This window comes from Tursiops truncatus, chromosome 11 (genome assembly GCF_011762595.2).
Source record: "Tursiops truncatus isolate mTurTru1 chromosome 11, mTurTru1.mat.Y, whole genome shotgun sequence".
NCBI lineage: Eukaryota > Metazoa > Chordata > Mammalia > Artiodactyla > Delphinidae > Tursiops > Tursiops truncatus.
This window is the reverse complement of record NC_047044.1, coordinates 76,125,135-76,138,389: the sequence shown is the minus strand read 5'-3', so window position 1 is coordinate 76,138,389 and position 13,255 is coordinate 76,125,135. Positions and strand designations below refer to the sequence as shown.

The 13,255-nt window shown below is 37.8% G+C and overlaps 1 protein-coding gene across 2 annotated transcripts in view; it reads left to right on the top strand.

The window, feature by feature from the left end:
- BICD1 (BICD cargo adaptor 1) overlaps positions 1–13,255 on the top strand; it is a 215,099-nt gene that overhangs the window by 187,508 nt on the left and 14,336 nt on the right. The window contains exon 9 of one of the 2 annotated variants that reach the window (XM_033866935.2): positions 9,330–9,338. The exons of the other annotated variant lie outside the window; for it this stretch is intronic. Within the exon in view, the coding sequence (XP_033722826.1) occupies positions 9,330–9,338 (9 nt within the window). The remainder of the gene's footprint in view (positions 1–9,329; positions 9,339–13,255) is intronic. 2 annotated transcript variants of the gene reach the window in all.

The following is a 13,255-nucleotide window of genomic DNA, read 5'->3' as shown; positions in this document are numbered from 1 at the left end:
CTTTCTTAGTCATAGGCTCATGGCTGTGTTTTACCCAGTTATCTAATATATGCCCCAAAGGGCTCTCCTTTGGGATAGATGGAGTATTTCCCATTTTTATATGTTTGATAACACCAAAACACAAAAGACGCAAATTCCAACACAAAAGGCACAAATTCCAACACTGATGCACACAAAACCAAAACCAAACCCAACAAACTGGTTCCCAAAACCATCCAATGACAATTCCTCTCTCCAACAGGGTACCCCAACCAAAGAGATTGGCTTGTCCCATAAAGGAAAAGCCCAAATTGAGGGGTGTAATATATTCCCGGTGTGCACGCCAGAGCGACTTACCCTCCAAAATCGAGCCTGTCAACTCATAGCAGTTTGTCGGTTCCTTGCTTCATCTGCCAAACGCTGGGGTAACCAGTGCTGTTTCAGGGAGTTTTGAAGGAAAGATCCTCAGGACAAATGGTCCCGGCAGCTGCTAGGACCTTGCCCCAGTATTCTCTGACCAGGGCCTTCTAGCCACGAGCAGCAAGGCTCCTGGCTGGCTAAGCCAAATTTGTTACTGAGTCCAATCTCGCTCTGCTTGCTCTGCTCGCTACACAACGGGCCAATAAATTGGGAGACGAGGTGTTGAGGCAAGGAATAATGACCTTATTCGGAAAGCTGGCAGACCAAGAAGATGGCAGACTAGGGTCCCCAAAAAACCGTCTTACTGGGGACTGGATGCCAGTTTCTTTTATAGAGCAGAAAGGGGGAGGAGGTGAGGAAGTAAAGTAAAAAGGCCATTTATCTTGCAAAATTTCTTTTCTGTAGCCATTCACAGGTGGGCAGGGTCAGATTGTCTCCCTGTGAGCTGAACTAAGGCACTTTAATTTAACATTGGGGCAGAGGCGCAGGGTTCCCTGAGGCAGACCGTTATGTATGATTATAATTACAAAAGCAATAAAAAGCAAAGGTTAAAGTCAAAGAAACAGATCCAACATGGAGTCCGATATAGCTCTTCCCTGTTACAGGTGGGGGTGCAGGTGTGGGGAATGAGAAAAGCCTTATAGGAAAGGAAGTCAGCTTGCACAAAGGCCATGAGCTTGGTGCTAGAAACTGCAGCAGGACTTGGGAGTGATGGAAAATGACACTGGAAAGGCAGGCAGGGACTTGAAAACAGAGGGCCAGGTTAGTGAGAGCAGACTTTATTCCAAGGGCACAGGTAACAGTTTTAAGAAGAGGAGCAGATTTTTAGTATATAAGATCACCCTGACAGCGAGGTGGAGAATGGATTAGATGTAGGTAATGTTACCCGAAAAATTGGGTTCACCTCTTGGTGGGTGTCCAGCCAAAAGACACAATCAAGCCAAAGAATGGGAGAAGGAAGGATTTATTACTTGCCACAAGTAAGGAAAACACCAGGGATCTTTCCCAGAGCAGTGTCTCCCCAAACAGCAAAATTGGGGAAGTTTTAACAACAAGCATATTCATGAAGGGGCTTGATTGAGTCCAAGCTTTAGTTGATTGAAGTCAGGAGGGTCAGAAAAGGTCAACATCATCCTCCCTTAGGTTCCAGTTGATCTTGTGGTTAAGTACTTCAGGCTAATCTTTACCATTGAAGCAAAACTGGGAGTTTTTACAACTGAAATATTATGTTTGCTATTGTTACTTCTCTTGCCTGATAACAGGCAATGTTTCTGCATTCTTTTGTTCCCTTAAGATTACTGAGAACTGTTCAAGGCCAGGCTTAGATCATAAAATGGCTTAGGGCAGGGCTTCCCTGGTGGCGCAGTGGTTGAGAGTCCGCCTGCCGATGCAGGGGACATGGGTTCGTGCCCCGGTCCGGGAGGATCCCACATGCCACGGAGCGGCTGGGCCCGTGAGCCATGGCCGCTGAGCCTGCGCATCCGGAGCCTGTGCTCCGCAACGGGAGAGGCCACAGCAGTGAGAGGCCCGCGTACCGCAAAAAAAAAAAAAAAAAAAAAAAAAAAAAGTCTTCTCTTAAGTCAAGAAAGCCATGCCTGGTTCTCTTTCTCCTGGAAGCCCCTGCCCCTAACTGCTTACAGTAACACCTGACGTAAAGAAGCAACTATAGAGTCTAATGAAATGTGAAATGAGAGGTGGTGGAGACTCGGAATCAAAACTGTGAGGAATATGAATGTTTACAAGTGTTTGAAATCAAAGAAGTTCAGCTCTACGCAAAAGCCAGCGTGTCCTGTGTACATACATCCTGCTCTAACTGCCTGTGCTTCTTCATCCTCCCGTGGTTTGTCTGTGGAAGGAGCTCGGTGAATGCTAACTGAGCTGACTTCCTGAACTAACAGCCTCAGTGGTTTTTTGCCTAAAGTGTGTTTTTTCCTATAGAGGCCTCTCCATTTTTGTGTGTTCCACTTCCCCATATACTTTCGTTTTCCACAGGATTCAATTCTTGAAATAGTAGGAGTGAACAGCATTCTGTTGAAACTTGTAATCGTTTAGGGTTGTATTTGCTTTTAACATAGCTTCTACAGAGTTTTCCCCGGCAGAGGAAGGCTTGAGCATTTTCTCATGCTACAGCATGTTACCCTTAGTTTGGAATCTGCTAAAACAAAAGTTAATTCAAAAATACCAATTCACAAAATTACCAACCACATGTTTTAAAATACATTTTTCTGTCTTGCCCCAGTGTAATATGCAATCAAAAATTTGTTTAAAAAATTTTGTTCAAATTTTAGTGAATCATGTATGCTGCAAGAGTATTTTTCTCTTCTTCTGGGTTAGCTCTGATTCATTTTACAGTGGAAATTTGCAACACCCTTAAATTTTGTTTCAATTCTTTCAGTGTTTCTTCAAGTAGCAATTCCATTTTTACAGGAAGTCTTTTAGTATAGAATGATCTTTGGTTGGAATGTGCGAAGAATGTCATCTGAGAGTTATATCTCTTCTTTAGATTCTGTCCATCTCTATAATGACAGATAGCTAATTGAAAACTGCTAAATACAGGAATTTATCTCATTTTTTTTCAAATAGCTCCATATTTGCTTTGTTTAGATAAATATCAAATATCCTCCAGTTTAGAGGAGTGTTTTGATTTTCATCCAGATAACTAGTTTCATATAAAAATATTTTGGAATTTTAAGATTTTTTTCCCTTCCTTGTTGTCTTTTGCAAAGGTTTTAAGCTAAATGTCTCATATATACCAGTTTTTCTATCGTGTGCATAAATGCACAAAAATTATAAAGAGTTTTCTGATCCCTTGTCTCCATCGGGTAGAATTAGCCGCTTTGTCCTCTACTCCTCACTATAGACAGTACAGTCACAGTTTGTCTTAAAATCAGATTTCTCTATGAGTCTGTAAGCTTTTGGGCAGAAATCTTGCCTCTTTTAATCCCCAGGATCTTACACTGTACCTGGCACATAGTAGGCCCTCAGTTTATTGGATAATTGGTAATTAGTCCAAATTTTCTACAGTATCTCAAAATATACAGCTTTCATATTCATCTCTATATGTAGTTCTTCTGATATACAGAATTATAGTGCATTTCAGATGTAGTTTAAAGTAGGTGATGTAATAAAATCTATATATAAAAATTGCGTTTGGAAAATTTTCAAATGAGTCATTTCTCTTACTATTTAATATAGGCAGCATATGTATCATTTGAAGTTTCTTTGGTTATTTTAACATATTATGCCTAAAAATCAAGGCAATTATAAGAAAATATTCACTTTTCTTTGGCCACGCCCCGCGGCTCGTGGGACCTTAGTTCCCCGACTGGGATCAAACCTGTGCCCCCTGCAGTGGAAGCATGGAGTCCTAACCCTTGGACTGGTGGAGAATTCCCCTGAAAATATTCACTTTAGAGGGCAAAATTTATGAACCCATGTAATACAGACCAAAATGTTGCATATAAATATATAGGCTTTCCTTACATATTACTTTCTCTTAATCTTTTCTTTAATAAATTTATTTATTTATTTATTTATTTTTGGCTGTTTGGGTCTTCGTTGTTGTGTGTGGGCTTTCTCTAGTTGCGGCGAGTGGAGGCTACTCTTCCTTGCGGTGCACGGGCTTCTCATTGTGGTGGCTTCTCTTGTTGGGTAGCACAGACTCTAGGCGTGCAGGCTTCAGTAGCTGTGGCTCGTGGGCTCTAAAGCACAGGCTCAGTAGTTGTGGTGCACGGGCTGTAGGCGTGCAGGCTTCAGTAGTTGTGGCACACGGGTTTAGTTGCTCCGCGGCATGTGGGACCTTTCCAGACCAGGGCTCGAACCCGTGTCCCCTGAATTGGCAGGTTGATTCTTAACCAGTGCACCACCAGGGAAGCCCTCTTATTCCTTTTTAAGCATATATGATTATATATGCATCTGAAAAGGAATAAGAGAAAGTAATAAGTATACTTATAGTTTTTAAGTATATTTTTCGATAGATAATGATTGTTCAAAAGTCAAAAGGTACAAAAGGGTATACAAAAAGAAAGTAGTTCTCTCTGCCAAAACTGTGCCCAGCCAAACTTGGATATCCTTTCAGAAACACTCTGTACATATACAAGCAAATATATATAAACATATGCATATATAGTCACATATATGTATTTATATATGTATTAACAGTAACACTGGCACAGCAACAAACATCATTATGCATGCTATTTTTTTGTCAATATATCCTGGCTTTTTTTCCCTTTTTATATTAATATTCATCTTTTTGTTTATTTTTAACTAGACATTTGGAGGAGAAAGAAGATATACTTGAACCCTTTAAGAAAGCTTGAAATGTCTTTATGTGCAGAATTGACATATATCTTGTCAAACAATAAAATGACAGCTACAAGAATGTTTCACCATCTAGACCAGAGCTATTCAATAGAAAGATGATATGAGCCACATATGTAATTTTAAATAATCTAGTAGCCATATGAGAAAAAGTAAAAAGAAACAGATAAACTTAATTTTAATAATACATTTTATTTAACACAATATGTCCATAATGTTATGATTGCAACATGCAATCAATAGAAGCAATTATTAATGAGATTTTGCATCTGTTCTTCTTAGTCTTTGAAATTCAGTGTGTATTTTGCACTGACACCACATATCAATCTGAACTAGCCATATTGCAAGTGCCCAATAGCCAGATTTGGCTGGTAGCTACTGTATTGGACAGTGCAGCTCTAGACCTTCTCACTTACCAATGGTTTTAACTGGATATAATTTCTGCATAGAAATCTAATCATTAACATCTAATTTTAAAATAAGATTTAAGGTGACACATGTTTAGGTTTTCTTTTAAAATGAAACATCGGACCAAATGTTTGCTATTACAAATTGATTCTGCTTCGTCTGTCTCTGGTAGCAATATTCTTTTAAACATTATAGATACATATTAAATGTTTGTATACCTTTCTCTATACATCTCCTTTATTTGTTTACTAGGTCTCCTTGCCAGTATAAGAATTTAATTCCTATTGTTCAGATATCCTAGGAAACCATATTTCTTAAATATTCTTAAAATAATAAAACAACTTAATGATTTTTTTTAATTGGTGTCATCAAGCTTGTAAAAAGTCTATGTTATTTATTCAAAGCAGGGGGAGCCTGGAAAATGTTTACAGTGCATCCTGCCAATTTTAAATGGCAGAGTTTAATGACACCATATATAGACTGAAAACACATCAGACTCTTCCAAGGTGGGTTCTGTGTGTTTTCCCATTTCCAAGATAAAAGAAAAGATAAAGACAATACTAAGTAAACCATTCTATGGTACAGATTGGAGCCACTCAATAAATAATGCAATGATTAATGTAACATTTAATGATCACGGTTCTATCAGCATCTTTATTTTGTTTTATTTTTGGGTTTGTCTTCTACTCCCTCCTCTGTCAGCTATACTATCCAGAACTTGCATTTTCTTAAAAGATTTCATATTCAAAACCTGAGCACTATCAGCACAATAAACTACGATAAAATGATGGAATTATTTAATTACTGAGGGATCAACATGAAAACCAACACTGCAGCAGTAATGTGCTTATTAAATTAGATTATATTTTCAATCCATGTTGACTCTTTTAATATAACTATGTCATATAACTCTTTTAGTAGAACTATGCTTTGAAGTCTTTTAAGTTTTATTAAAATTTTAATAAACCCATGGAAATTAAAATTTTTAAATTAAGATCCTCAAGGAAAAAAAACTACAATCTTTCTCTAATATATCCATTAAGTGAAAGAAAATATACTTATTTGATGTTCTTAATTGTTACATATTTAGGGTAAAAGTGATCACATCATGCTTGTGTCCACTAGAGTCCACCCATGTGGTGAAGAGAGAGGCCTCCAGAAGGGGGCTGAGTCTGGAGGGATGATGGGGAGGCACAGGTGGGCTGAGACACACAGGAGGCACAGGACGTTGCAGGCAGTAACTACCTTCCTCCCTTGACCCTGCCCAAATGATACTTCTGGCTCACTAAAAAGTATCGAAAGGCAGGTAGAAAACTCGAAAGAGTCAGGCACCTAGATCATAGCTTCTGATTCAGACTCACTGAAGTGACCAATCTCTGCCACCAAAAGACAAACTAGTTCGAACACTGAATTTTAAAATTGCATGTTATCCCACCACCTTCTACATGTTCATGCCAGAGAACAGAGAACAGCCTTTATTCCACCAAACTGCTGTCAATTACTTACCTACAGCACTTAACCCTTAGTTTCTTTGGTATCCTTTGTGCCAGGGAGTAAGGTGGTACAACCGTCTGCCGTTGGCATGGCCCTGCCTTCAGATCCCAAAGCCTCCCCATGCAAAGAAGAGGTTTAGTACTCTGTTGTGATGGGCAGCTGGGGGCTCTCCCTCATTGTATTCCAGGGGAAATGGCCATCAGCTATGCTATACTCCTCACACTATTTAATCCAACTTGCTGGCACTAGTCTATTGAATTCTACTGTTTGTCCTCACTATAACTACATAACAACCTCTATTATAAAAATGCTCTGATTATAAGCATTCCTTGGGATGTTATATTCAAACTGCAGCTTTCAAAGGGACGTCTTTTACCTACAAGGAATACTAAGAAAAACGTAATTTAAAAAGCCACAGTAGGGGCTTCCCTGGTGGCGCAGTGGCTAAGAGTCCACCTGCCGATGCAGGGGACACGGGTTCGTACCCCGGTCCGGGAAGATCCCACATGCCGCGGAGCGGCTAGGCCCGTGAGCCATGGCCACTGAGCCTGCGCGTCCAGAGCCTGTGCTCCGCAACGGGAGAGGCTACAACGGTGAGAGGCCCAAGTACCGCAAAAAAAAAAAAAAAAAAAAAGCCACAGTAGAAACCTGGGGAAGCCAATCTTTAGGTTAACAACTGTAGGCTCTCCTCTGCATTTATAAGGACATGTGGATAGCTATAGTGAAGGAATACTGAAGGAGCTCTCTCAACTCTGAGTCTCTCTGATTCAACGAATACAAATTATTCTCTCCATGACTGGGACTGGAGTTCATTGTGTACAATCCATGTTTCTAAATACACTTGTAAGTAAATATATTAAAATATCTCAGCACCATATAGTATAGTTTCTGTCAAGAAAAAGTAAAATTCCCAGTATCTAATAAACAGAGCAAACTTTTTTTTGGACAATTTAAAGTGTCTATGTGTTATAAACTGACTGTACAAGTCGGGAAAGAGCAGAGTTCCAGAATTCACGCTGAATTCTTGTAGTGTGCTAATACTTTGCTTTCCTTCCCCAAACCGATGAGGTTCAATTTCCAAAAGTATACCTATATCATTACACTGGATATGGGGGCCACTGATTTCATTGAGAAATGCTTCTCTGGTACCCATTAACATGGCAGCCAACCAGACTCTTCTGAGGCATATTAACAGTTTGGGGGTGGCCTTTGTACACGCTAAACCTGGCTTCAGTGGCTCTCCTGGGCTGTTAGCGAGTTGGGCAGGGTCTGAAGAAGCAGCCGAGTTCTGGCTGGGAGCATGGTGCCAATAATGAGTAATTCTGATGCTCACAGAAAGCCTATGCTTGCTACTTCCTATTCCTTTGTTTTCAATTATGTAGTGAAAATGTAGTTCCTTACACTTATACCTAGACTACTTAAAGTGACCTAGGCGTTGAACCTATACAGCTAATCAACCAGAAAGATTCACAGTGCACTGTACTCATTACACAACAATGAAGCATCTTGCCACCCTCTTGTTTTCTTCTTGCACAGCTATGTGTCGCTTCTTCCACACATCCTTCTCTTTAGTCATCTGTTGATGCTTGTTTGACTTTCTTGGCTGTTTCCCAGTGTATTATGCCTGAAAGGTATGAGAGGAAAAAAAAAGCACGACTCAAAATGGTTGACTTTATTGCTTTCTATTGTTTACTAAAAAAGTAAAGTCATAAAGATGTCATATAACCATTAATTTCATTGTCACCTCTCAGCCAAAAAAAAAGTCATTGATATACTCTCCATATCACAAATTTAAAGTTTTTGTGAACTGTATATGTAAAAGCCAAGTTTGTTTTGGCTATGCTCATTACTGGACTCGAGATTTTCTCCCTCCCTTCCTCCCTTCCTTCCTTCCTTCCTTCCTCCCTTCCTTCCTTCCTTCCTTATGTTTTTTTTTTTGTGTGTGGTTTTTTGGTGTATACATTGTTTTTATGTCAGTTTAGTGTGTCCAGTTCACAAATCAAGTCTCCTTTTTGGGGACTGCTTCTTGAGCTGGGCCTGTCAATGTGACTGCAGTTGTCAGTGAATGTTCTCGAGAGTTGGACTAGATTAGATTGTTACTCTTAAAATAATTATTTAAAAGAAACTAATATAACTTCAAATATTTGCATTTATATGATTTAAAATTTTATATGAAAATATATACCTTTACTTTGCAAGATAATGATTTAGAGCAGGACAGTCATTTTAATTAAACCTGCTTTTGGTGGATATAAAATTCGTACTTTTTTTAGCTGAAGAAGATATACTTTGGTCATGCTAAGGACTTTTTTGCTGCTCTGATGCTGTTCATCTACTACATTTTTGCTCTCAACTGAGCCTTACCTCCCAATTCTTCATTGCACTTAAGATTTTGTCTTATTAGTAATGGAAAATCAGTCTATGATCAGTTTGGGTCATAAGAACTGAAATTAGAAATTTAGAGTAGAAAGAGGTACCCTATATGGATGCTGCTTAGTTCATGTTAAATACCTATTTCTGGCTTTCCAGGCAGTCCCAGCTCCACCTCTATTCGTAGGATCCTGTAAAAACAAAAAACAAACAAACAAAAAAGTATACTAGAGTCATTTACTCTGAGTAGGTATTTATGGAATAAGCCATTATGACAATAGAATCAGTTAAACATAAATTTTTTTCTCTTTTTATGCACTACTTGACATCAAAAGCAAAAAGAGGTAAGTTGGCTATAAACCTGAGTGAACCTTATTTTCTTTAATAGATTTATTTCTGAAGAGCTTTACTTCAATTAAATTTCTACAAATCAAATACTTTTACATTAGGAAGCTTGTTACTGTAAATCTTTATTCTTTTCTTTGAGAACTGAATAAGCACCTCTGTAAACTTGTATTTTAAAAATATTTAATATTTAAATATATTGCTTTTCCTTTAACGAAGTTATACATATGGTTTAATTTTCTTGTGAGGAATTTTGGTTTAGTTTTGGGGTTTCTGAGTTGTCCCCCCTCCCCAAAATATGGATTACATGTTATAAGTATTTCTTCTTTTCTTAAAAAAAAAAAAAAGCCAAGAAACAACTGACATTGGTGATAGTCTATAATTTTCAGATCCATCGCTTTACAGAAGAGGATGCCCTGAACCTCTCAGGATATTTTCTAGTTTTGATTTTTTTTGAAATGACTATATATATATATATATATATATATATATATATATATATATATAAAATAAGCAAATCAAACACATTTCACTGAGTGGTGTCTCAAATATTTTTCTTGTTTGGGATATATTTTCACTTGATCTTTTTAGCAGGTTCTTGTTTGTAGTTTAACTTATTTCTCTTTTGTTTCTTTGATGGTGAATTCTGACATTCAAAGGTATAGCTGGTCTTCATCTGATACATGCTATTATTGACGTTGTTTAATGAGAACAGACCATCATACCATCCTGAGTTAACTTTGTGCCAGCTGACATTGTTCTTGGGAAGGTCATTTCAGAACAAAACGTTATTTTCTAAAAGGTACTTAATTGGTGTAAGAATCTGACAACAAAATGTACTTTTACCTCTTGGTGCCACTGTATTTAATTACCCTCTTCCCCTGTATCTTCCATGTCTTCCTACATAGGCTGTTAATTACACACATGCTCATGGTTTAATTGTAAGTTGTCCAGAAGCAGAAAGTTGACGATACTGCAGGGTATTTTTATATTTCTCTTTTGCAAGATTTGAAATAAATATAGACTTTTTAATATTGCTTTGTTTTATCAGCTAGTCATATGATATTCCTCAGGACAGCAAATGGAAAGCTGGGTGAAAGTTTTTGTCTAATCTGTAATCACTGAAAAGTCTACAAATGCTCCTGCTCGTTAGCAAGACATGCTCTGATTCTACATTGTGGAAGACAGTTTTAATGCTTGTCCCCAAAGTATGATAAACTATGCACAGTTGTCATTTATATGAAAGCAGAGCCAGATGTTTTTAAAGATTTGTCACCAAGTCATATTTTTGCATTGTCTACCCTGAAATTTTTTTATGTGTTTCAACAATTCTGTCTGCATCGTTCCCTGGAAATTTTTAATGAATAATGATTGTCTCTGACTATAAAGGATATAAATAAATAATGGGATTTGCTGTGTTAAACACTGATGTTAAGTTAAGGCTGAAGTGTCTGGTGACATAAATTAGCAGATTACATCCCCGAGTAGCTGGAAATTGTTATTGTCTTATCTGTGGGTACTTTCAGAGAAACTCATGTGATATGTTGGGCAAAAAGGGATGAGACAGCAACTCTATGTGTTGATTATAAAATGCTAAAAGTTTTTCACAGCTATCCATTTTTACTAGTGCCAATGTACCATTAAATTCATCATTACGTTTTTGAAAATATTTCAGCTTTTCCTAACTACTGTTTATATTCATGCAAATGTTTCTATCTCATTATTTTTCTTTATATAATGTTCCTATCTTAAAATTTTTCTTATTTTTTTCTTAAATCCTCTACTGTATATGTCTGTTTTTTCAGTTTATGTGTATAGGCATCCATAGGTCTACTTAAGTGTTCCAGTTATTACTGCGAGGAGAATGTATTTTGATGCTTCTTTCCATTAACTCTTCTGTTAATTCACTAACACACTATTAGTCATTTTGTAGATTTAGTGAGGAATAATTTAGTATTGATGTTATTTGGCATATTTTAAATAATGGCAATTATAATTATTTTCAAGATTTATACATCAAAGTCTTAAAATTATTGAAGAATAATCAATCACCTTATATCACTAAATTAGCTTTAAAATCTTTATCAGAGAGTATTTTCTCTTTCTTATTCCTTTTGTTAGGAAGATATTGTTATGATGACAGGAATGTCTAAATTGTACTCTTTCTGCCTCAAGTGGATCCATCACACAGTGACATTAATAATGTAACTAATAAACAAGTCTAATGATCCTTCAGGGAAGGCAAAGTCAGTATATTAGCAGGTAGCGTGACTGAGGAATTTAGATACGCTGCAAGAAATGCAGTGGTCAAAAGCTGTGTAGGAGAAATGCTGAAGGAGATGAGATAAGTGCTAACCGAGTTTAGGGGAAGCAGACACTTCCTTCTTGGGTGGTCAGGAGTAAAGACTGAAACTTGTTAGTTCTGAATACTCCAAGAGAAGAGAAGAGCATTTTAGATGAACGTAATAATAGGAGCAAAGACTTGTTGAAATGATCTTACTATATGGTCTATTTGGTCTTTTTAATTTCATTGTTGTTAATTGCAAGGACTTTGTTTCTTGAAGCTGAAAATCTCAAGGTCATCTTGACTCCTCCCTTTAGCGCTCATGTCTTATCGATGACCAGTTCCTGTTCACGGATGTGAAAGAGGATGCTTTCACAAACATCCTCTCACCTGATCTGCAAGATTTATATTTAATGTCCTCACTTAACAGAAAAGCTGAGACTCAGAATGGTGAAGTCACTTCTTCAATGTCCCTCAGCTACTGGTTGGTGGAGCAGGGATCTAAACATTAAGATCTCTCTGATGGACCTAAATCTTATGCTGACATGGAGGAAAGTTGAAGAGCACAGAAGAAAGGGAATAGAGAATAATGAGGAAGGCAAAGAGACCATTAAAAAATTGCTGCAGAGGCATCGTTGGCAAATGGAAGGAAATTGTGATGTACGCATTATCCAGTCCCATGAATTATTGTGTAAAACCCTCACTTAAGCCCTGAGTGTGTGCATAAGTATGTCAGTAATTAATTGTGGAGAGCACCTTTGTGCTATTATCCACAAATATTCAGAATTTCTGAGTTGGGAAACAAAAAAAATGTTATGCAATTTTTCTGTCTCCACCTCAGTGCATAGTACATAAAAACGTATATTTTCTACTAAAATAATTACTCAAATTTCACATTCTATTGTCAATTTGGTTTCTTCCAAGACTGATTTGACTACTTTAACTTCACTCTAAAATGATTTTTGCCAAAAAGAAAGTCTGCTGAAATTCGAGTACAGATTTTCAGTTAGAATTTGTGCTTCTGTATTCCTTTTCCAGTGGGTTTCCTTAAATTAAAACATATTTATTTATTTCAACCCTTGGCCTGCTTAGAGTTGAGAAGAATCAAGGTCATAATTATCACATTTTCTGACTGAGAGAGAAAATAAAAGGAAGAGGAAGTTAATATGGTAGATGACAGAATAGAATCTAAAAGATGCATCAGGTAGGAAGAGGTGAAACATTTTAGAGATTAACATAACGTTAAAAGTATATAAAATAGGGCTACCCTGGTGGCGCAGTGGTTGAGAGTCCGCCTGCCGATGTAGGGGACACGGGTTCGTGCCCCGGTCCGGGAAGATCCCACATGCCACGGAGCGGCTAGGCCCGTGAGCCATGGCCGCTGAGCCTGCACGTCCGGACCCTGTGTTCCGCAACGGGAGAGGCCACAACAGTGAGAGGCCCGCATATCGCAAAAAAAAAAAAAAAAGTACTTAAAATATTGCATTGAAATTCCAGACACCGTAAGTACAGGATGGAGGAAACATGACTTGACAGCACCATCTTTAAGCAAAGTAAGCCCATATGAGATAGCAGTGTGATGTGGCTGCCCAAAAATGCCACACAGGCTTCTGCTCTTTTAGTAGAATCAGG